Below are 19,563 nucleotides of genomic sequence, written 5' to 3' on the forward strand. Positions count from 1 at the left end.
ACTACGGTATATACAGAAGCGCTGAGCAGCGCGACTTTCTGCGGCGTCTCTTTATAATGTTGGTGTTAGTGTAAATCTCACACCATCTCGCATGCGCGAAAAGAACAAATCGTCTAAAAGCGTAGAAGCAGCTTTTTTTAAATCTAAAATTGAAAATAAGAAACATTATTTGTAATATATTGTAAATGGAAATAATAAAATTGTATAAAAATATTAAAAATAAATATTTCAATATAGTAAATTCTTATACTTAAATTTAAGAAATCTAAAATTAAAATTAAGTTAGGCGTAAGTTGTGTAATTTATTTTTGTCTACAATACCAATAAAAAAAATTAAAAAATATTTACAACTAAATTTTCTAATTTAATAATATATAAAAATTTATAGTTAGAAATTAGATCTGTAAATTATTTATAAAATAATTATATTTTGCTATGTATAATTCTTATTATTAGTCTTAAAATTTTATTTAATTCAACATTTACAATTACCTAGAAGTAATATATAAATTAAAAATAAATCGTTATAGAAAACTGTATAAAATATGATTAATCCACCGTCTTTCGGTTAAGATATTCAGATTAAAAAAAAACCTTAAAAACCTTTAAAAATTCAACCATATACGTATATAAATTATGTTTGAATTTTTTACGAATTTTGAAGTATCCTCATACATTTCCAGCGATTTCCAGCATTTCCTTTACGTCGACTATTTTTTCCCGTACTTTTCCTTGTCTCTTGCCGCGTTCTTGTTCAACGCGATCAATCCTCTGCCAATCTTCATAAGATACAGTTTGAACTCCCTTAGTTTTTAAGATTTTGCTCAGAGCAGTCCAACCATGAGCCAGTTTTGTTGTATTTGACGACATTAATTCATTGTGTATCAGCCTAGCAACTTGGAACGCATTTGTCATGGTTATTAAAAGTACACCGGTTGGACCGGTGGCTGCCCATCCTGCAGCGTAGAGATTTCCTTCGACCTTACCATTAATATTTTCTACATATCCCTTCTCTGTGTTAAATGGTATTGAGTTATCGATTTGAATGGCCTTATAACCAATGCTGCGCAAACCCAGACCACATGAGATTTCCTCAAAGTTGCCGGTCATCTCGGCCACCTGATTTTGTATTGTTTCTCCTCGCAACTGATTGATCGCAAATTTGATACCCTCTAATTTTTTATCACCAAGAAACTCGACAGGGCTGCGCAAAAAAATCGGATATAATTCTTTAGTGTACGTTGAATCACACTTAGATTCTTTTAAAGATTTCAGCATAAGCTCTATTTGTCGTTTTCGGGGTCTATCTAAAGTAGGGACCATTGCTTCTATATTTTCAAAATCTTGCTCTCGCCAGAAAGTTCTGCAGCCCTCTAGCTTGAGAATCTCTCGCAATTCTGCGGTCGTGAATGCGGCCTGCATAGGTCCTCTTCGTCCGACCATTAAAACTTTTTTCACTTTACTGTGACATAAAGCTTCCAAGGCGTATGACGTAATGTCGGTGCTCTAAAAATTTGTAATCGTTTAAATTATAGAAAAAAAAATTCTAATTTAAAATAAAACCCCAGTTAGAGATTACGTATTACCTTGAGCTTATCGACCGGCGTCAAAAGAATCCTCGCAACATCTATGGCCACATTACCTTGACCTATAACAGCTGCTTCTTCCATATCTAAATTAATCTTGAGATTTTTATTTTCCGGAACTCCATTATACCAACCAACAAAATTCCGAGCCGATATCACATTATTTAAATTTTCACCGGGTATATTGAGTAATCGATCAAATTGAGCGCCATAAGTCTGAAATAAAATTTAAAAAAACAGATAATTAAATAAAATCAATAAAATTGGCAATGCGATCGAGTTCGAATATCAAATACATACCAGTAACACAACATTATAGTTTTCTCGCAGATCTTTAATGCTAACATCTGAGCCAACTGTAACGTTGCCTACGAAATTAACACGTGGATTGATCGCGACTTTGTGAAACGTATTTAAAACGTTTTTCACTTCCGGATGATCCGGAGCAACTCCATAGCGTATGAGGCCAAAAGGAATTGGTAATTTTTCCAGTATATCAATTTTTACAGTATTCGAATCCTGAAAAACAGTTTCGTGCAATTTTATCTTCTTTTTTCATAGTATATTTACAATTATTTAATACACAATACATACCTTCAGTAATTGCTGAGCCGCATAAAAGCCCGCTGGACCTGCACCGACAATGCATATCTTAGGTGTGCATTGTACGGTACATAGTGAACGGATACAGCTATTTAAAATGTTGAATCTCATCTTTATAATGCTGATTTCTCCTTTATTTTAATGTTTTTTGTAGTTGCACCACTGTATCACGTTGTTTTATTTATCACATGTCCGTGTAAGGTGTTTTTTTATGATAGCTTTGATTATTGTTTTATCTATTTTATATAATTCCGAAGTATTATTTGTCTCACGTATAAAATAAGCAGGTCCCACAAATGCTTTGGATCTGAAAATATTCAGCTCGTTATTTACAATTAAATTACAATTGCGTAAAATTATCAAGTAAGAATAAAATGAAAGCAAGATTATCACTATGAAATCTCTAGCTCACGTTAATAAATAAATTTGGTTTTTACTGGTCACTTAAAAATACATTATTGATTTTTACATTTTTATAAAATAATATCTCTAATACTGTTTTTTTTTTAATTTTATTCAGAAAAAAAATTAGAAAAAAAACTTTTTTTCTTAAACATTGTTTTTTTCTTAATAAATTTGTATAACTTAACAATTATAACATAATACATATAATTACCATTTCTTTTATGTTTTATCTTCGCATGCATGCAATCTATTCCTATTTATGACATTATGTATTTTACAAAGCTTTACCCATATGCATATAAAATATATTATTCACATTATATTATCCAGATAAATATTTATAGAACATTATTTACAGATTTGCATTTAACTTTCATCATTTTCAGTTATATTAGTTATAATTTAATTATGTATATACATATTATACATATTACATACATACGTAACATATGTATACACATAATTATTTATAATTTTATATTTTCATGCTACAAGTTTTTATAAACTATATTGTGTTAATAATGTGATGAGCGTATAGTTTAATCATCAGATGATTAAGTAGTACCATCACAGGAAACTGGTCGCATTCTAAAAAGAAAATGCGTCGTCAAAACTCTCGTATGTCTTTTAAAAAGAATCGTATATCAGATACAAAAAAGTTATTTTAATTTCCAGTAAAAAAATACTGTTTAGTTCATTAAAATGTATCAGCCTACATTAAATACTTTGTATAAAATTTACTAAAAATATATTTACATACTAATACATTATCAAAATAGATAAAATTAATATTTTTTTTATTTATGCGTCTGTGAATCTTACCGTATAAAATTGTTATAGGTATTATCGACCAAAGTGCCATATTTTTTTTATGCGCGTCGTACGATGCATTCATAATTTCACGTAAATAATTCAATGCTTTTTCATCACGTCGATAAGTCTCCAATTTAAGACGATAGCCTTCATTATCATGAACCTCTGCAATAATCTTGTTAAAAAAGTTTCCCAAGAAATACAGCAGATCAACATTTAGCTGCGTTAGCAAAGAGTAGCCAATAAAAATGAGTGTTTGCTCAGGTTGAAGTTTCTCTAATCGATAATAAATTTCTGTAATCGTCTGATGACTGTCATAATTCTGAACGAATTGAAAGTTAAGTATCTCGTAACTCAGATCGATCGGTTGTGCGAGCTCTTTCGTGATTTCTGCCGATGGAAAAGAGATGGTGGTACGCATATCTTGCATCACGTTATCGATTTCTATCAACATTTGTAAAATTTTCGAGTCGCAGAAACGCGAGCTGCGTATTTTGTTAAACGATTTTCCTGTTTGTATCTCAAATGTTTCCGGTAATGCTTGTAGGTGCAACTATAAAAATAAAATAATCGCATCGTAAATGGTCTTTTCTCATAAAGTTCAAACAATTCATTTTACGTTTTTAAATAATGTATAAAGACGTTTTAAAATTATAATTGACAAAATTGCTTACAACGAAAAATTTTTCTGCAGGCCATTCGATCTCTTTTACATTATCCCATATCTGTAATAAACGCTCTTGTGACCCTAAGTCCTGTCGCTTACAACGTTCATTGTAAGAATCAACATGACATTTTTTATTTACAAATTGATTGCTACTCCTCTCGATTAACTCCCGACCAACTATCTCATTCGCAGGATCTATTTTAATTAATCGACAGTTTTCGATATATTTGGCGCTAATTAGTCGCTTAATATGTGGTGTTTTACTGGAAGAATCTTCTCTTGTACGAAACGTTCTTATGTTATCCCATATGACTTCACATTGACGTTGTTGAAAATAATTATTGCAGCAGTAGATCCTCTGTAAAAAATCGCCCGGAATATCTTGCAGTCTAAACATTGCATTCGCAGGAAAAGCATTACTGTAATAATCCCTGAGGACAGGCAAATATGGCGCTATATATTCTCTGCCTTTAAAGTTTATACAGACGACGTACATTTCCGAGTTTCCTCCTTTGCTAGTCACTGGTTTCGTTACACTGACCTCATGAAAAACGCAAGACAGCAGATACATCAGGCATACGGATTGATGTTCAAATAGAGTAAAGAGCTTCAGCAGAAAGTTACCACCTTTCTGCAAGAGATGCATACAGGCGACTGTCTCGCAGTAATGTAATTGTGCTACAGTGCTTTCCTGTTCTCCCGGCACATCTGTGCAATCTATACTGCCGTCCGCGGTAATCAGTAGAGTACGCTCTTTTCTGTCGAGAGACTCGAATTTTTTCACCAAAGCGTCCAGGTTTCTTACGTCCATGATGTCACCTGTGTTATCGTCGCCAAAGTACCAATGCTTCAGAGTATGTCTGATAAATCTATCGTCCGCAACCATATGGCCATAAGGATTTCCTTCGCAGTAAGGATTCAAGGTGACGGCCAGCCAATCCCACTTAACATCAGACGCGTTTATCTTCAACCAATGATTCAGAGCAGTCACAAATGCACCTGGCGCCTCGCAAAGATGAATGGATCTAAAATTCTTGTCATTTACATCACAGCAGACGTTGTTCAATGGCACTAGAGAAAACGTGCTAGCGATCTCGTAGAATTTACACCACGCCTGAGTCACAAGTTCCGCCTGTATATTCTCTTTAACTGTGCGCACAATATCGCCAGCCACGTTCATTCGATTCGTGTGCTGTTGCCATTTGCCAAGATTAAAGTTATTCAGTTGACTCTTTACCTTATTTAGCTTTTTTTTTAACTTTTGCAATGGATCTAATTGCCACGGCGATTCCTTGAACATAAACTCAGGTTTGGGTAATGTATGTTCTGTTTTATTTAAGATCGAGATTGTAAACTGTTTTTTAAACATCGTTTTTATGTTAGATAACAAATCCTTATTCCAATTATCTTGCAACATTATTTCTGGCTGCTTAGAAGAAAATCTATTCTCTTCCTCCATTCTTGTATAAAATAATTAAAAACACCTATGCAACTCCAAATTATTTTTAACTTTGTATACAATTTTGCATAAGTTTGTATAATTTATTTAATACTCTTTCTATTCAATATCATTCCTCATCTTTGTCTTGTATTGTGCCTAAAAGATGTATGTCCACATAAAAATGAATAAATCTTTTTATGTTATTATCTTGCAAAAAATATGTTTTTGTTAAAATAACATATTGATATAATTAAAGCATGATTTACAATAGGAATAGCTGTTATGCTCAGATATACATAAAATCTATGACAGCATTATACAAAACTGTGATACAAAAATTAATATGTAATACAATAAGAAGCTGATTTGATATAGTAATAGGATCAATAGTAAAATTGCAATAATAAGATATATACAGTATTAAGCAAGCAATAAGCTGATGCATTTAATAATGCATTCTTGTTAGTTATACTTTTTGCTTCTTCAACTCTTAAAATAAGACACAATTTTTGTTTAGATTTTAAACAAAAAATGCTTCTGGTCTTCTGACTGATCTACAATATATTCAAAATATGTGCATTTCTCTGGTAAGACACAGAAAGATACCCCAAGTCTTATAAATCATAAATAATAAGTAATAAATGCTGCAATCGGAACAACCAGCTCTAAGCGAGTTGAACGAAGAAAACAATTTATAGAATTGACAGTGTCTTAACTTTGAGGTTAAATTTTGCAAAGTATACACCGGCATTATCTCGATTTCTCAACGAGAACTGCAAAAAAAGGAAAAGTAACAGCTTACCTGCTCAATTTTACGTTGCCACTTTATTTGCTCTACTTTTTCCTCTTTTTTTCTTTCTTTTAGTCGCAAATAAAAGAATGACAATGTGATCGGTTTGCATTCAAATATGCTCGCTATCGTTGGCTATCGTTACAAGTGCACCTCCAAGTTGGAGGTGCTGGTACTTGAAAGTTTCAGAAATCGGAACTCACAATCATCGACGTCAGCAAAGCAAATGACAAATAAAAGATGCTGAAATTTTTCTCACTCTTGTCATTCCTTCCGTCAGTTTCGTCGTCGTTTCGTTTTGCAGGCAATTTCCAAAATAATTCTTCTAAAAAAAAAGAGAAACAAAAGTTCAAGCATTTCAGTACCACTGCGCCGAACGACACAGATTCTTTTTGTTTCAAATAATGCAAATTTCAATAAATAAATGTATTTGAATCTGCTTTTTAGATCAATTTGTTTTGAATTTGATTTAATCTTCTGCTCTTGTATTAAAAAAAAGCAATAAAGCCCTTTATCTTTTTTCATCTTACGTTGATAATACAGAAGGCTGTTATTGTCGATGTAGCCTTGCCAAAACACCAAACACACCAACGTCAATCATCGTTTCGTCAAGAAGACACGGTTGAAGAGGAGAGAGAAGACAGAACGAGAGGGTCAATTCTTCTCTCGAAAGAACAAATAATTAATTCAAAATTGACGTCAAACGACGAAGCGACTAAATGACAGAGCGTGAAGCGATATCTTTTCGTTGACTCGAGCCGGCATTTTTCTCACAATCAATCTCACCTGAATCGCAGATCGTATCATGCGCAAAACGTCGCGCGGTCCCTTTTTTCGCGAGCCCAAGTCGCAAGTTGCGTTACGTTTAACGTTCGCCGCAACGGCGAACGCGAAACCACGCGAAACACGCGGCACTGTGGCGTGAAACTGTCGCCAAGTCGTTCATTTGTCTTCCCGTCGTGCTCAGTCACTTGGAATGAATGTTGTCAGGTATGCGCGGCCTCTATACATGAACAAGTGGTGTGACGAAAGCCAAACTACACCTGATTTTTCTTATTTAACAGTACGCAATTGCACGGAATATTATCGTTGCGATGAAAATATCGAAATCAACCATCATCCTTCTGGTCCTCATACTGGTGTTTTCCATCCTGTTGGCGAACATAGTTGACTTTGTAAGCAGTGACCCTCATCTTTCCAATGAGATCCTGGGAGACAATAACGAGGAAATGCAGCCTGGACCAAAATATTATAACATTAAAAACTCATACAATCACTTGATATGGTTCCTACAGGTTTGACAATACCTATAATTTAATAATGGGATACAAACTATAGTGGTATTTTGTATATTACTGTATCTTTTTCATATCTTTAGATAACTGACATACACATAAGTATCTTTAGGGATCCATCTAGGATATCAGAGTTTAAGGAATTCTGCAATGTGACAGTGAATTCTATTCAGCCTAGAGTTGTTCTTGCCTCAGGTAAATACAGAAAATTTATATGCTATATACCTGTATTGATCATAAAAGTTAAATTAATAAAATATTTTGTATTTGTATTTTATTAGGAGATTTAACTGATGCTATAGCTAAGAACAGATTTGGTTCAAAGCAACAGCATGAAGAATGGAAGCATTATAGACATATTATAGATCAGACTAATATCAGCAAGAAAATTTTATGGCTGGACATCAGGGGGAATCATGGTAAAAAACATTATCTTAATTGCATAATTGTATATTTATTTTGGACATCATAATGTTTATGTATGAGAATTATATCTCTGAAATCTTTTATCATATTTTCAGATAACTTTGATATCATCAATTTTGACTCCAAAAATAACTATTACTCACATTACTCTATTCAGGGAAAGAAATATCCCAGATCCTATATATACAATATTAATACTGGTCTTGAAACAATCTCTTTTATTGCAATTGATGCCTGCTTAAAACCAGGCCCTAAGAGGCCATTTAATTTTATAGGAGTTTTAGACCAAGAAGAGATTAATAGAATACAACAGTTAATTAATCAATCAAAGGAAAGCAATGCTGCTCATGCAATCATTTTTGGTCATTATCCTACATCAAGCATAATATCACAAGCTGATACAAATATCAGAAGTGTTTTAGGTAAGATAAGACAATGTAACATATTTATCTTAAATAAAAACAGTTATCGTAATTTTACATAATTTAATTATATTAAATATATATTAAAAGGTAATCACCGAGAAAGTATGGCATATCTGTGTGGTCATTATCATACGTTTGCTAATATGATACCCAACATGTACACATTACAAAAAGCGGGCTTCCTTGAACTAGAGTTGGCAGATTGGAAAGAGACTAGAATGTAAGACTATTTTTAATTACAAAAATATTCTAGTTTGATGAGGACGTTTTTTAACGATTTATTTTTAAATGAAATACTCTGTAATCATTTATCATAATTTATTAATCTTATTATTACACATACTTTTTATTAGGTTTCGTCTTGCGGCAATAGATCATGGTCAATTTTCATTTATTGATGTAAAGCATAATGATTGGCCTATAGCATTAATCACCAATCCAAAGAACGTGCTATTTATGATGCCACAAAGAGAAAATTTGGAATCTATCATCAAATCCACACATATTAGGTAAAAACATTTTTATTGAGATTTGTAATTTGTGAAAATATTCGGTTTATGAAATTTAACTTGCTGATTATAGAGTACTTGCTTTTTCTACGGTTTCATTAAAAACTGTTGAAATTCAATTGGATAATGGTGTTTGGGAAAAATGTCATCACATAGATGGACCTCTTTATGTATTGCCATGGAATTCGACAATGTACAAGGAGGGTATTCATCAAATAACAGTTTAGTAAATATATTTCGAAAATACCCATAAAAATTAATTAACATACTCGCTTAATATTTATATATGCACACATACCATTTCTGTAAATAAAATTTATGTTTTATATTCTAGCTACGTGTAATTGATAATGAAGACAGAAAGAAAATTGTATCACATTCTTTTTCTCTTGATGGATCGTGGTTATCCACTTCTGTTTTTCCTAAATTACTGCTAATGATCAATATAGTTTACATCGTAAGTTAAAGCAAGTTATGATAACTAATTAAATTTTAACGTATTAGCACATGTAATAATTTGACGTTATCTTTTACAGTTTCAATTTCTATTCTTCATTACATTAGCATTATCAATCGTTCCACTGTGCTTCCTTCGACTCGTTCATATGCGTTACAAGAGTAAGTATAAAAAAACAATTTTATATTATACATATCAAGAGGCTAATAAAATATACATTATTACTATTATTATTTTGTGATTTAGATAAACGAGTAGAATTACCGCGGCGACGCATGAGTTTCTTCCATTTGTGGCTGAGGAAATTATGGATACTATCCGCTGTTGACAGAGTATTTTTTGGATTAGTGTTATATGCACTATATTTTGCAGTTGGTAAGTATATAAGAATGCAAAATAAACTTCTAAAAATAATTTGACAAATTAATTCAAGGTCCATGGACTATGGGAGAAATAATTGAAGGTCACATAGGTGTGATTTTTGTATGGGGAACATTTATCAGTAAAAACATGTATTTGCCCGGTGGTTTAACTTACGCCTATGGATTTATTCAGTTGATTTGTTTCCATGTGCCCCTTACATTAATTTTAGCGCATCACGTTGATCACAGGTTTGTAATACAGTAGTGATAACATTGTTAAAGTGACAAATAAATTTTACGCTTAATTATTTGCATTTTAGATTAAAAGACGCTGGTTGTCCCTCGCGAGCTTCGTCAAAGTTTCGAATAGTTTGCCGATTTTTACCAATTTTAATAATACTTCTGTTGCAATTTATGATGGGCTATTTCTTATATTTAGAATATGGTATAACAGCGATCTTATTATGCCCATTACGAACAGGAAGTATTTTTATAGCGATAGCACTGTCTTATTCTGTTACTATGATGCCTGTGTCATGCTTAAGGTTTGTATTAATATTTTATTTTTATATTATATTAATATTTAACATATATAAACATATACAATATTTTTGCTTTAAGGTCTGCAGCATCTGTATGGTGTCCTAATGGAGCCATTGATAACAACAATGCAATTCGATAAAAACTTGTAGTAAAGTAATACAATGAGAAATGTTAGTAAGTTTAATGTTTTATTCGGATAGTTAATATTGATAGATTTACAGAAAGAGATTTTGAACGTACTCTATTTAATATATTCTATATGTAAAACTATCGTGATACTTGAAAAACCAACTATATTTAAAAAGAAATAATTTGTATATCTAAAAAGAAAAAGAATTATTTTTCTAAGATATATTTTAAGAAAAATTCTTGTAAGTATTTTTTGCATTTTGGGTTTAATTAATGAATGTTACATATTATACTCAATTATTTTGTGATATATATATTTATATATATATTTATACAGTTATCACATTTTAGAAACTAATTTTTTAAATTCATTAAATTATTAAAACTATGATTCACTCGTGGTATATCACAACTTAAAATTGATGTGTATGGTACCTCGTGATAATTATTGTTCATAAGATTTGCATTAATATAATTACTTTTTGCTTCCACGTTGCTTGTAATACAAATTTGCAAATTCCATTAACAGATGCTTTTATTTTGTTAAAAAAAAAAAGATGTCAAATTGAGGACGTTACAAACATAAAGGAAATATTTGGATATTCAAAATGGTATGTTACGGCATTTTATCTCTACTGTGGAATTACGGTGTTAGAGCCGCATATATTGAACAACATAATTGTGATATTTTTCGATCCAATCAACAGAACTTTAGAAGGGCGGAGCTGTATATTGTAATTTTAGTGCTCTCGCCTAGGATTTTTAACGGAACCTTCTAATCACTTCCTTATAACATATATTTTTCTACTTCTCCATATTTGAGATTCACTACTATACTCTTTTCACGATGTTATAGATATATCTGAGAGTAATTTCTATAGATTTATCTGTATGTTTACACTGCACGTTACAAATTGGCAAAGATGATATATTAGATGTAGAATTTAATACGATTTTCTTTTTGAAATGTATTTTATTCAAAGTGCATCAGTTTACTGTTGTATGGGCTATGCCGATCACTAGTTTTAGAAGAAACAACGATTAGATTTAGAGTATCTGTGCCATACAACTTTTAGAGAGATTATTTATCTTTAAAGTACAATACCAAAAGAAATCAATGAAAGTAACGTATAACAAATAAAATGTGATTACATGTTACCAAATATGACAAAGTATAACATCATATGTGGATCATACTAGATGTATAAACGTAATCTATTACTGTTAGGTGACAGATCTACGAGAAATGTATATGAAAATGTAATAAATGTAATTAATAATTGTACAATCAAGGTGAAAATTATCTTTTCTTACAGGTGATTTTCACACAAGGTTTATATTAATAAACTACTATTTAAAAATATTGAAAGTATGCATGACTAGTGTGGACTACGTGAATGTTAAATTATCCTAAAACAAAGGAGAGATAAGGTAGCAGAATCTAATAACATTTTAGCGTGCGCTTTTTTTGAAAGGTCTCAATTCGTGCGCATCATTATAATTGAGTAATCTATAGTCGACAACGTGTTATTAATTTAAGATACTCGATTATAAACTATGAAAAAAAAATTATGCGACTTACCAATCTGCATAACAGCGGAGTTGTAAAATTCTGCCGGTGGCTGTAACATAAAATTAAACAATATTAATGTAGACATGCTGACAATTGTTAATGTTTAAACAAAAAAAAAATTACGCGTATGTATTTAATTATAGGAATATTGAATCGCACGGCAGTCGATATCGACAGTATTTTAAATTTGAATTGTTGTACGAAGTAATAGATCTGTGCATCGTCAGATGGCATTATCTGTGACATTTTTTTTTTAAGTGTCGCTGCAATCAAACGTTTTCATCCACCATTGTTATTCCTGTAAGTGTTGCTTGCTACCGGTTCGTATTGTCGTCGAAGTGGAGTTGTACCCTAATTTTTAACGTCAAGATATAATTTCTGTCACAAGGAGGGGAAAAAAATGAGTAAACATCATTCGCACGAGATAAGTGATCATCCGGAGGTCCAGTGGGCACTAGATCTGCTCAAGCCAGACCCAAACTATCAGCCTAGTGTATTCACAAAATATGCCGCAGAAGTGGTATGTGTGGGAATGGGCCTCTTGATTCCGACGGCGATGAACATGTACACTCAGAGGCCGTTACGCGCCGGTGAGTACCAGTTTAGAATTTTTCTCAACTTTCGAGATCGTAAATGCAAAATTTATTTCTCAAAGTAAAAACTAACCTCACGACACGATTATATAATACGTGTAATCGATTTTGCGAACACTGCACGTTACATACATTCTTCTTGCATTTTAACAGTAAGAATATCTCTTGCTTTGATACCACCAATTTATTACTAATTTTTCTTGATGACGGGTTTAAGATTGAATTGTAAACTTGGAGCAAGTTTGAGGTGTATTTAGCACAACTCAATTCAAGGTTGTTCTTTTTTTAGGAATCCAAAAGCATATTGCGTTCGTTATAGGAGGATATGCTGTATCACAAATTATAAAAAAGTTTGTTGATGATTTCCAAGCTGAACGTGATACTAAACTAAGAGATTATATTATAAGACATCCAGAATTGTTTCCTGAACCAGGTAATGTATTTTTTTACTCTTTGAAAAAGACAATTAAAAATTATATGAAAGATTTTATTTACAGTAATAATGTTTATGTATTTTGTAATTAAGAGAAATATCTGCTTTTTTTCTTAAAATTTTGCATAATTTTTTATTGTTTTTCTTTTTCAGAACGTGTAAAATTTAGTGAAGTACTAGAAGACTGGATACCGACACGTTAACTAATTGTTAAAAATTATTAGAGGTGATTGCATCATTTGGATTGTGTATCCTACAGACAGACAGTGTGGGTTTGACGCCTGAATAAATGTAGACATAGTGTATATATGTTTTAAAAATATATATGTAAAATATATAGTGTTTTAGTTAAAACAAAAACAAGACACCATTCAAAGTAAGATTAATAAGAGAAAGTTGTATATAAAAGTAATTATTTCGATTTATTCTTCAAATTTCTAAAAATAAAAGAAAGATTTTTATTAGATCTTATTAATTTATGTAGCATCAAAATGTTTTATTTTCTCTTTCAGATTGAGAAGTACATACTTAACATTAATAGACACAAATCACTGTCGAGTATACGGAGATAGATGTATATGTTTACGCATACTGACTCATACATTTGAGATACAAGTAAAAATTTTATGAGGTTTCTCCAATTAGAAAGTAAGATGACGTGGGTGCAAGTCGATAAAGGATTTAAGTCGCGCGGACGCACATACACGCAAGACATCTATTTCGATAACAACAAAATGCGAAATCGCTTGTGCTAAATTAAATCTAATTCACTCAAGTGACGTTCTTATTTCTTTTCAGGATTGTAATTGTCGTTGTACAGTCCTGTACCCTTCGAGTCTCCTAACCAGGGATATTTGTTCGGGCATTCTCTACATGTTTCCATATACCTGTTAACAAATAATAATGTAAACAGTTGCATAAATTCTGATTACCGAGACAATTAGATATTTTTTAATAATTTTATAACTTGCTCGCTGATAATTAAATCAATTTATACCTAGTCGTTGTGAAATTCGATTCAGGAGGCTTGAAGTCTAAGGCGCATTTATGCGGATTGTTACATGGTGGTCCAGGCAAATGTTCTTTTTTTTTACATGACCATCCTTCAAAATTGTGTAACGCTTTAATTGGTTTTGGATCGGTCATCCATGTTAACGCTTGTGTGGCGGTTACAAAGTAAACATCAGGTCTGTAAAAATTAATATTTGTTTCAAATTGTCGCGATTTATTATAAATAAATTTTTTATATGTGTTAACTCACAGCGTTACCACCCAGTCAAGAAATTTCGAGAGACCGCGTTCTAGTTCCTTGATTTGGAACCAATTGGTATGGAAAGGCATCATGTATGGCGCTCTGTTCTGTTCGTAATATCTATTGAAGTCCTCTTGCAACCAATCGAACACTTCTTCGGGATCATGATTGTGAAGAACACATTGATCCAAGTAAGGACAATGTCCCCCTTCGTAACTTTCTACATAATGTGCATTTAAAGGTAACTCCCAGATGCCTACGATAAGATAAACAATTTAAACATTTTTTTAACTTTGTATTAAATATATTATTTATTGTATTTTTATTTTATATTGATCAAGATCTTTGTGACGATTACATTACCTTGGAACGATTTGGTAGGACAAGTACCCGCTTTGCATTCGTGGGGGATCTTATAATCGAGAGTGTACGGCCAGATCGGCACCTTCAGCGGCGAGATTCCTATGCTGCTATCGTAAATATATCCAAAATCCTCAAGCACCTTGTATTGAGTATTACGACCGGGTTTCAGGTAAGGAGCACGCATACCGACTACCTCGCTAGTTGAGATATTGCTGAAGTGTTTTAATATCTCACGCATCCCGATCATCTCACCGACCCATTCTTCGTAACCTTTATCCTCCAGGCCCTTTTGGAGTCTAAAAACATTAATTTTTATCAACGAAAACGATTCCGACGGTTTATTCCAAATATTCACGTTACTCACGAAATCGTCTCAGTCGCAATTTCGTGGCCGTCGTGCGCAAGACTCTGGACCATATTATAATTGCAGTATTCGTGAGAAATGAAGAATGTACCTCTCAGTGGACAGTTATTAGGATTTACACGGTCTTGGGTAAATATCTTTTGATAGTGATCAAAATTATTGTGATTTATTGCACCATCGAATGTCATTATTATCATTTGTGGCGTCTGGAAAAATTCGATTCTACGTTATATTTATTTTTAAATACGTCGTTGTACCTATTATCTTGAAAATTATATTGTTTTTTTTTTTTTTTTTTTTTTTTTTCGAAAATTAGGAAAATGTTTTACCTCCTCTGGGTGTAGACCACCGGGAATGATCGTGCCGTCTCTGGAGCAGAAGCAATACGGAAGCTGACAACTTGCCGTGTCGCAACGATCGGCCAGATCCGTTGGTGGTTCAGTGATTGGCGCCGGTGCTAGAAATTAAAAAATATCACTCAAAGGTGTGAAAGTTTGCACATTTACGAAGTCATCGAAAATTATCCTTTGGCAAATAAGCAAAGACGAAAAAAGACCTGCAATTTTTATTTTAAATCTTTTTTTTTTATTTTATAAAATAATATATGTAAAGTAAGCTTGCTTACTGGTTTCGATGGGTCCGCATCGTGCCTCGTTTTTGAAGGTACAGAATTTGCTAATGTCATCGAAGTGCAAGCCCGATGGACATCGGTTCAAGTACGGATATCCATCAACACACTTTCGGAAAACAAAACGTACAATCATGAGCCGGGTAGTTATAACAAAGGTATATAAATGAGTAAAACTGAAGTATTAAATGTATATAATTATTACCTGATAAAACCTTCTGCAGGTTGCTGGATCGGCGTAGTTACCATTACCCTGGCCTTCCGGACACCTAAACTCCTCATCTTTCTTGTCTTCGTCCTTCTTATTTTTTTGGCAATGTACTGAGGAAATAAAAGAAGGCACGATAAAAAGGGTAATGTGGTTCTCCTTTTATGCAAATATATACATATATTCACGAACACGTTTTATTTACGCATTATAATCTTACATGAAAACAAGTTTTTAAATTTTTTTAATTAATGTTTGTAAAAATTGATATTTTTTTTTCAAACAATTACAAGATTTTTAATATTGTTTGTTCTTAGCAGAAGATTACGATCATGTACTCTCATACAGATGATTGAATGTTCGAAAGCCGCCAAACTCGCTAAAATGTCAAGGTTGGGGATTGCTTGGTCGAGACACGTTTACGTTCGAGTGTATTTACGCTCTTGTATTCCAAATGAGGCCGGCTGGCTATCAAGTGCCTACGTTCTACTTTTACTGCGTTCTTTCTGTCAAGCGTTGTTACGTTTCCAGCCGCGTGCAATTACACCCGGCAGCGGTGACAAAACGGCAACTTTAATGAATGGACAGGTAGCGTTGTACAGCAAAATTTAATTTCGCGTGCAACTTGCGTAGAACTTGGAAATTAAACATCTTTTCGTTAAAATTGCCCGATCTTTTTTATTTCTGAACTATTTCGTGTCTAATATTTGTCATTATGTCAACAGAATATGGACAAGAATGATATTTCGGCGTCCACACAGGAGAGCCTCGAAGGCGCGTAGAAAATATGGGCGGGAGAAATTCCAAGAGAGAAGTTTGAGAAAGCGAGAAACGTGATTGTGGGCATTCCAATATGTTTGGGCACGTGAGTGCGCACGAACGAGTCACTTATGCGCCTCCCAGTGAAACGTAAAATGCGCTAAAAGCGTCTAAAAAGACAAGGCGGAATATTGCATTAACACACTACAACGAACTTTCAGCCGTTAGTCTATGTTAACGTGTTTCAGAATTGGTTCTGCACGTTTATTTATCGCGTCTTTAAACGCGGAAGCTTGGAAGTACGTCAAATAGAAATCTCTGCGAGGCGTTAAACTGATAATCACAGAATGTCGAGCCTGCCATTGATACGCGCGAAATGTCAGCGCGTTAATAATATTCTTAGCGATTAATGAATCTGAATTCCGCGATTCAAGACGCAATGGATAAACGCAGAAGTTTACAAACTCGTTAAACTCGTCCTATGCCGCGATGCACCGTTATTTAGCTGTTCAGTCGAGCGTGAATGCAATCAATTTACACGGAACGCGTGAAGAATTTCTAAGTGCCGGAAGACAGCTCCTCAGCTATTTCAGACGCAGTCGCAATCTGCATGCGCAAGAGTTGCACAAGTTTTCATGAAACTCATAACGCATGGCAATAAATAATGGATATGCATGAGTTAACGTTATGTCTTCCATAACGAAGCTTTCTGGTGCAGTCAAGGTTCCTCAAATATCTCGCGTGCGAACGTTTCTTTTAGCAATTAATACTTGAGCTGGCATTTAGTCGTCGAACTTAACATTGAAATTTGGACTTGTCAGAATTGTGGGCGCGAGTATAACGAGAGAGAAATTGCGAGATCGACGTCGGAGATCTGGAGGTATTAAAAATGGTGCGCAGCGCTCGTAAGAGAGAAAGTAGCACCTACGAAGATTCTTCCTGATGACCTTATAATCATTACGTGTAACATTTTTTTCCGTAGTGTCTCTTTTTTTTGCTCGTAATATTGTAATTAAACTAAAATGCGATTACGTTATTTTATGAATTAGGCATGTTCAATTATTCATCTTGCAGGTCACCCGCATCTGTGCTAATTGCCGGCTTGATTAAGCGACGCGGCTGGATAATCACATTCTTCAAACGATTTGTAATATGAACCGCAAACAAGGTAATAACGTTTCTCAAGTGGTGGAACAAGAGATCGCTCGGAAATTACATGTGGAAACATCTGATACATATAACTTGATCGCTCGGGCGATTAAAACCGGAATTAACGGCTTCACTTTCGCTGGACTTCCTGATACAGCGGACGTCTGCATTCTAAACAGGCTGCATGAAAGAAGTAAGATCTCGTTTTATAAACTGTAGATTTCTACAATTGCAACATCAGAGATTATCTGTACTTTCGTAAACGTTTCTTTTGATAAAGGATGTGATGCAAATGATCTTTTTTTCAGGTGTAATTGACGAACTAAGACGGGACCTGTTGTGGCTCGTCGCGACAGAAGTGCTCGCGGATGTCAAAGAAGCCCGTTTAGCAGCAAAGTGGAAAGTGAAGGTATACTACTGCACGTTGGCAATGACGTTGCGCTCACAGCACGTTCCTTCATTCTTTCTCAGGTGCAACATTTCCTTCCATCGTCCGGACGCACGCACACGTGCGGTAACACGTGTGTGCGCTCCCTCGTTCTCCACCAGGTACGCCATATGTGTGTGAAACAAATCTTATGTAAACCACCAAGTGAAACCGCCAACGTACCGAAATTTATTAGCGTCAGTATCGTCTTTCTGATTATGAAATATTTTGCATACTAAATTTATAAAAAAATTTTGTCAAAGCTTGGAGAATTTTTTAAATAATCAATGAAATTCAAAGATTAATTGGTTAGACAATAAACTCCGTTTTATTAACTAATTTTTTAATTACATAAAATGTTAGTTTTATCTAAGTGGAATACACGATCAAAGAGCAAGCTGTTTAGTATGCAATTACTTATTGGATCGTTACAGTTACATATTTTCTTGCTCGTAGGTAACGCTATCGATAAAAGTAACGGCCATGAAGAGAAGTACAAAAAAAAAGATATAAAAAAGAAATATACAACCAGAGAATATTTTGCAAGAGAAGGATCGAGCTTGAGAAAAAAAAATTAATTAACATCAATGATGGTCTGCTGAAACTGGATTTGGAGAAATAACAAGCGGAGGTCGAACTGTCGAGTCAATGCTTGCTTTAAGAATTCAATATTAGGTGGTGGTCATGGAATTTTTGGAAAGTAACTCTTATCCATCTGAATGATCAGTTACCGTGGACACGGTACGATACGTTGAGCGTTTCAGGTGAGTGGCAAAAGAAACTTGGTAATTAAAATCAATAAAAATCCATCATGAAATTTTGCAACTTCCAGGAAACGAAGTGGAAAGATTTCTGCGATTTTTTATAATAACGTGAAAAGATACAGCCGAGGGGAGAAGTCTCGTGTGACTCGGCAAAAATTATAAGCGATCTTTTAGCTCTCCCACACGTACACTTCGATTTTTTGGAATAAGAACGTTGACAGAGAGAAAGGTGGATTTCGACGTAGCGGAAAATAGCGAGGGCGCGCCTACCTGCAACGACGGTCAAGACAGCGCAGAGTAGCGCCGCTTCCTGGAGCCTCATCGTTCTACGCGCGCGCGTATCCTCGATATATCCTGGCTGAGAGTCGCGTGTCCAAATTTCCTTTGCGTGTTTCGTTCAGCTTGTCTGATTACCGTGACCACGGCGACGTATCATTAGCCAACCGACCGACCGAACTAGCGAACAACCGATCCACCGGGTTGATCTGCTGTCGCGACACTGCCGGGGGTACACCGCCGCCGTGACGGTACTTCTCGGGAACTGGCACCGGCTCAGGAACCGTTCTCAGCTCATTGGCTGACCACTTTCTACCGGCGCG

The 19,563-nt window shown here is 34.0% G+C and overlaps 4 protein-coding genes across 9 annotated transcripts; 2 read left to right on the forward strand and 2 right to left on the reverse strand.

Annotated features, from left to right (window-relative positions):
* Positions 1-6,965, reverse strand: LOC139101685 (NADPH:adrenodoxin oxidoreductase, mitochondrial-like). 4 transcript variants are annotated; one of them, XM_070655035.1, is made up of 6 exons: positions 2,806-3,102; positions 2,181-2,496; positions 1,887-2,105; positions 1,587-1,802; positions 676-1,506; positions 1-143 (listed from the first exon to the last, which is right to left on the reverse strand). In XM_070655035.1, the coding sequence occupies exons 2-6, from the start codon at positions 2,298-2,300 to the stop codon at positions 138-140; spliced, it is 1,392 nt and encodes a 463-aa protein (XP_070511136.1). In that variant the 5' UTR covers positions 2,301-2,496; positions 2,806-3,102; the 3' UTR covers positions 1-137. The 4 variants fall into 4 exon arrangements, 3 of the variants coding, with proteins under 3 accessions (XP_070511136.1, XP_070511137.1, XP_070511135.1); XM_070655036.1 differs by lacking the exons at positions 1-143; positions 2,806-3,102 and adding exons at positions 6,318-6,630; positions 6,836-6,965 and having other exon boundaries at positions 444-1,506; XR_011545606.1 differs by lacking the exons at positions 1-143; positions 676-1,506; positions 1,587-1,802; positions 1,887-2,105 and adding exons at positions 3,417-3,960; positions 4,082-5,671; positions 6,318-6,630; positions 6,836-6,965 and having other exon boundaries at positions 2,298-2,496; positions 2,806-3,182.
* A 194-nt stretch (positions 6,966-7,159) lies between these two features.
* On the forward strand, positions 7,160-11,739 carry LOC139101687 (transmembrane protein 62). The gene is made up of 14 exons (XM_070655037.1): positions 7,160-7,295; positions 7,370-7,600; positions 7,684-7,795; positions 7,882-8,019; positions 8,122-8,448; positions 8,539-8,671; positions 8,805-8,960; positions 9,034-9,181; positions 9,295-9,417; positions 9,497-9,578; positions 9,664-9,792; positions 9,851-10,028; positions 10,100-10,324; positions 10,401-11,739. The coding sequence occupies exons 2-14, from the start codon at positions 7,400-7,402 to the stop codon at positions 10,459-10,461; spliced, it is 2,013 nt and encodes a 670-aa protein (XP_070511138.1). The 5' UTR covers positions 7,160-7,295; positions 7,370-7,399; the 3' UTR covers positions 10,462-11,739.
* Positions 11,740-12,282: 543 nt separating this feature from the next.
* Positions 12,283-19,407, forward strand: Nd-b14.5b (NADH dehydrogenase (ubiquinone) B14.5 B subunit). 3 transcript variants are annotated; one of them, XR_011545607.1, is made up of 14 exons: positions 12,305-12,614; positions 12,907-13,050; positions 13,204-13,318; positions 13,563-14,237; positions 14,314-14,543; positions 14,644-15,158; positions 15,346-15,815; positions 15,882-16,010; positions 16,186-16,453; positions 16,591-16,847; positions 17,699-17,966; positions 18,082-18,322; positions 18,657-18,964; positions 19,033-19,407. XR_011545607.1 is itself a non-coding variant. In XM_070655070.1 (4 exons), the coding sequence occupies exons 2-4, from the start codon at positions 12,425-12,427 to the stop codon at positions 13,251-13,253; spliced, it is 384 nt and encodes a 127-aa protein (XP_070511171.1). In that variant the 5' UTR covers positions 12,283-12,324; positions 12,413-12,424; the 3' UTR covers positions 13,254-13,387. The 3 variants fall into 3 exon arrangements, 2 of the variants coding, with proteins under 2 accessions (XP_070511171.1, XP_070511170.1); XM_070655070.1 differs by lacking the exons at positions 13,563-14,237; positions 14,314-14,543; positions 14,644-15,158; ... (6 more) ...; positions 18,657-18,964; positions 19,033-19,407 and having other exon boundaries at positions 12,283-12,324; positions 12,413-12,614; positions 13,204-13,387; XM_070655069.1 differs by lacking the exons at positions 13,563-14,237; positions 14,314-14,543; positions 14,644-15,158; ... (6 more) ...; positions 18,657-18,964; positions 19,033-19,407 and having other exon boundaries at positions 12,320-12,344; positions 12,413-12,614; positions 13,204-13,387.
* On the reverse strand, positions 13,526-19,376 carry Cda4 (chitin deacetylase Cda4). Its single transcript, XM_070655050.1, has 9 exons — positions 19,235-19,376; positions 15,863-15,978; positions 15,655-15,766; positions 15,359-15,486; positions 15,030-15,235; positions 14,666-14,961; positions 14,312-14,558; positions 14,048-14,239; positions 13,526-13,937 (listed from the first exon to the last, which is right to left on the reverse strand). The coding sequence occupies exons 1-9, from the start codon at positions 19,284-19,286 to the stop codon at positions 13,835-13,837; spliced, it is 1,452 nt and encodes a 483-aa protein (XP_070511151.1). The 5' UTR covers positions 19,287-19,376; the 3' UTR covers positions 13,526-13,834.
* Positions 19,408-19,563: the final 156 nt, after the last annotated feature.

This window comes from Cardiocondyla obscurior, linkage group LG04 (genome assembly GCF_019399895.1).
Source record: "Cardiocondyla obscurior isolate alpha-2009 linkage group LG04, Cobs3.1, whole genome shotgun sequence".
In the NCBI taxonomy this organism is placed as follows: domain Eukaryota; kingdom Metazoa; phylum Arthropoda; class Insecta; order Hymenoptera; family Formicidae; genus Cardiocondyla; species Cardiocondyla obscurior.

What these genes read in the sequence shown, in the direction of transcription:
- LOC139101685 (XM_070655034.1), bottom strand. Translation starts at nt 5,533, where the DNA reads ATGGAGGAAGAGAATAGATTTTCTTCTAAGCAGCCAGAAATAATGTTG. An exon ending in CTGCAGAAAAATTTTTCGTT is followed by an intron (nt 3,961 to 4,081) that starts GTAAGCAATTTT and finishes TTATTTTTATAG; the next exon opens with TTGCACCTACAAGCATTACC. An exon ending in ACCTATAACAATTTTATACG is followed by an intron (nt 2,497 to 3,416) that starts GTAAGATTCACA and finishes GAATATTTTCAG; the next exon opens with ATCCAAAGCATTTGTGGGAC.
- LOC139101687 (XM_070655037.1), top strand. Translation starts at nt 7,400, where the DNA reads ATGAAAATATCGAAATCAACCATCATCCTTCTGGTCCTCATACTGGTG. An exon ending in ATCAAATCCACACATATTAG is followed by an intron (nt 8,961 to 9,033) that starts GTAAAAACATTT and finishes TGCTGATTATAG; the next exon opens with AGTACTTGCTTTTTCTACGG. An exon ending in TGATCAATATAGTTTACATC is followed by an intron (nt 9,418 to 9,496) that starts GTAAGTTAAAGC and finishes TATCTTTTACAG; the next exon opens with TTTCAATTTCTATTCTTCAT.
- Nd-b14.5b (XM_070655070.1), top strand. Translation starts at nt 12,425, where the DNA reads ATGAGTAAACATCATTCGCACGAGATAAGTGATCATCCGGAGGTCCAG. An exon ending in TCAGAGGCCGTTACGCGCCG is followed by an intron (nt 12,615 to 12,906) that starts GTGAGTACCAGT and finishes TTCTTTTTTTAG; the next exon opens with GAATCCAAAAGCATATTGCG. An exon ending in AGAATTGTTTCCTGAACCAG is followed by an intron (nt 13,051 to 13,203) that starts GTAATGTATTTT and finishes TTTCTTTTTCAG; the next exon opens with AACGTGTAAAATTTAGTGAA.
- Cda4 (XM_070655050.1), bottom strand. Translation starts at nt 19,286, where the DNA reads ATGAGGCTCCAGGAAGCGGCGCTACTCTGCGCTGTCTTGACCGTCGTT. An exon ending in GTGGTCTACACCCAGAGGAG is followed by an intron (nt 15,236 to 15,358) that starts GTAAAACATTTT and finishes GAATTTTTCCAG; the next exon opens with ACGCCACAAATGATAATAAT. An exon ending in CTTGACTGGGTGGTAACGCT is followed by an intron (nt 14,240 to 14,311) that starts GTGAGTTAACAC and finishes TAATTTTTACAG; the next exon opens with ACCTGATGTTTACTTTGTAA.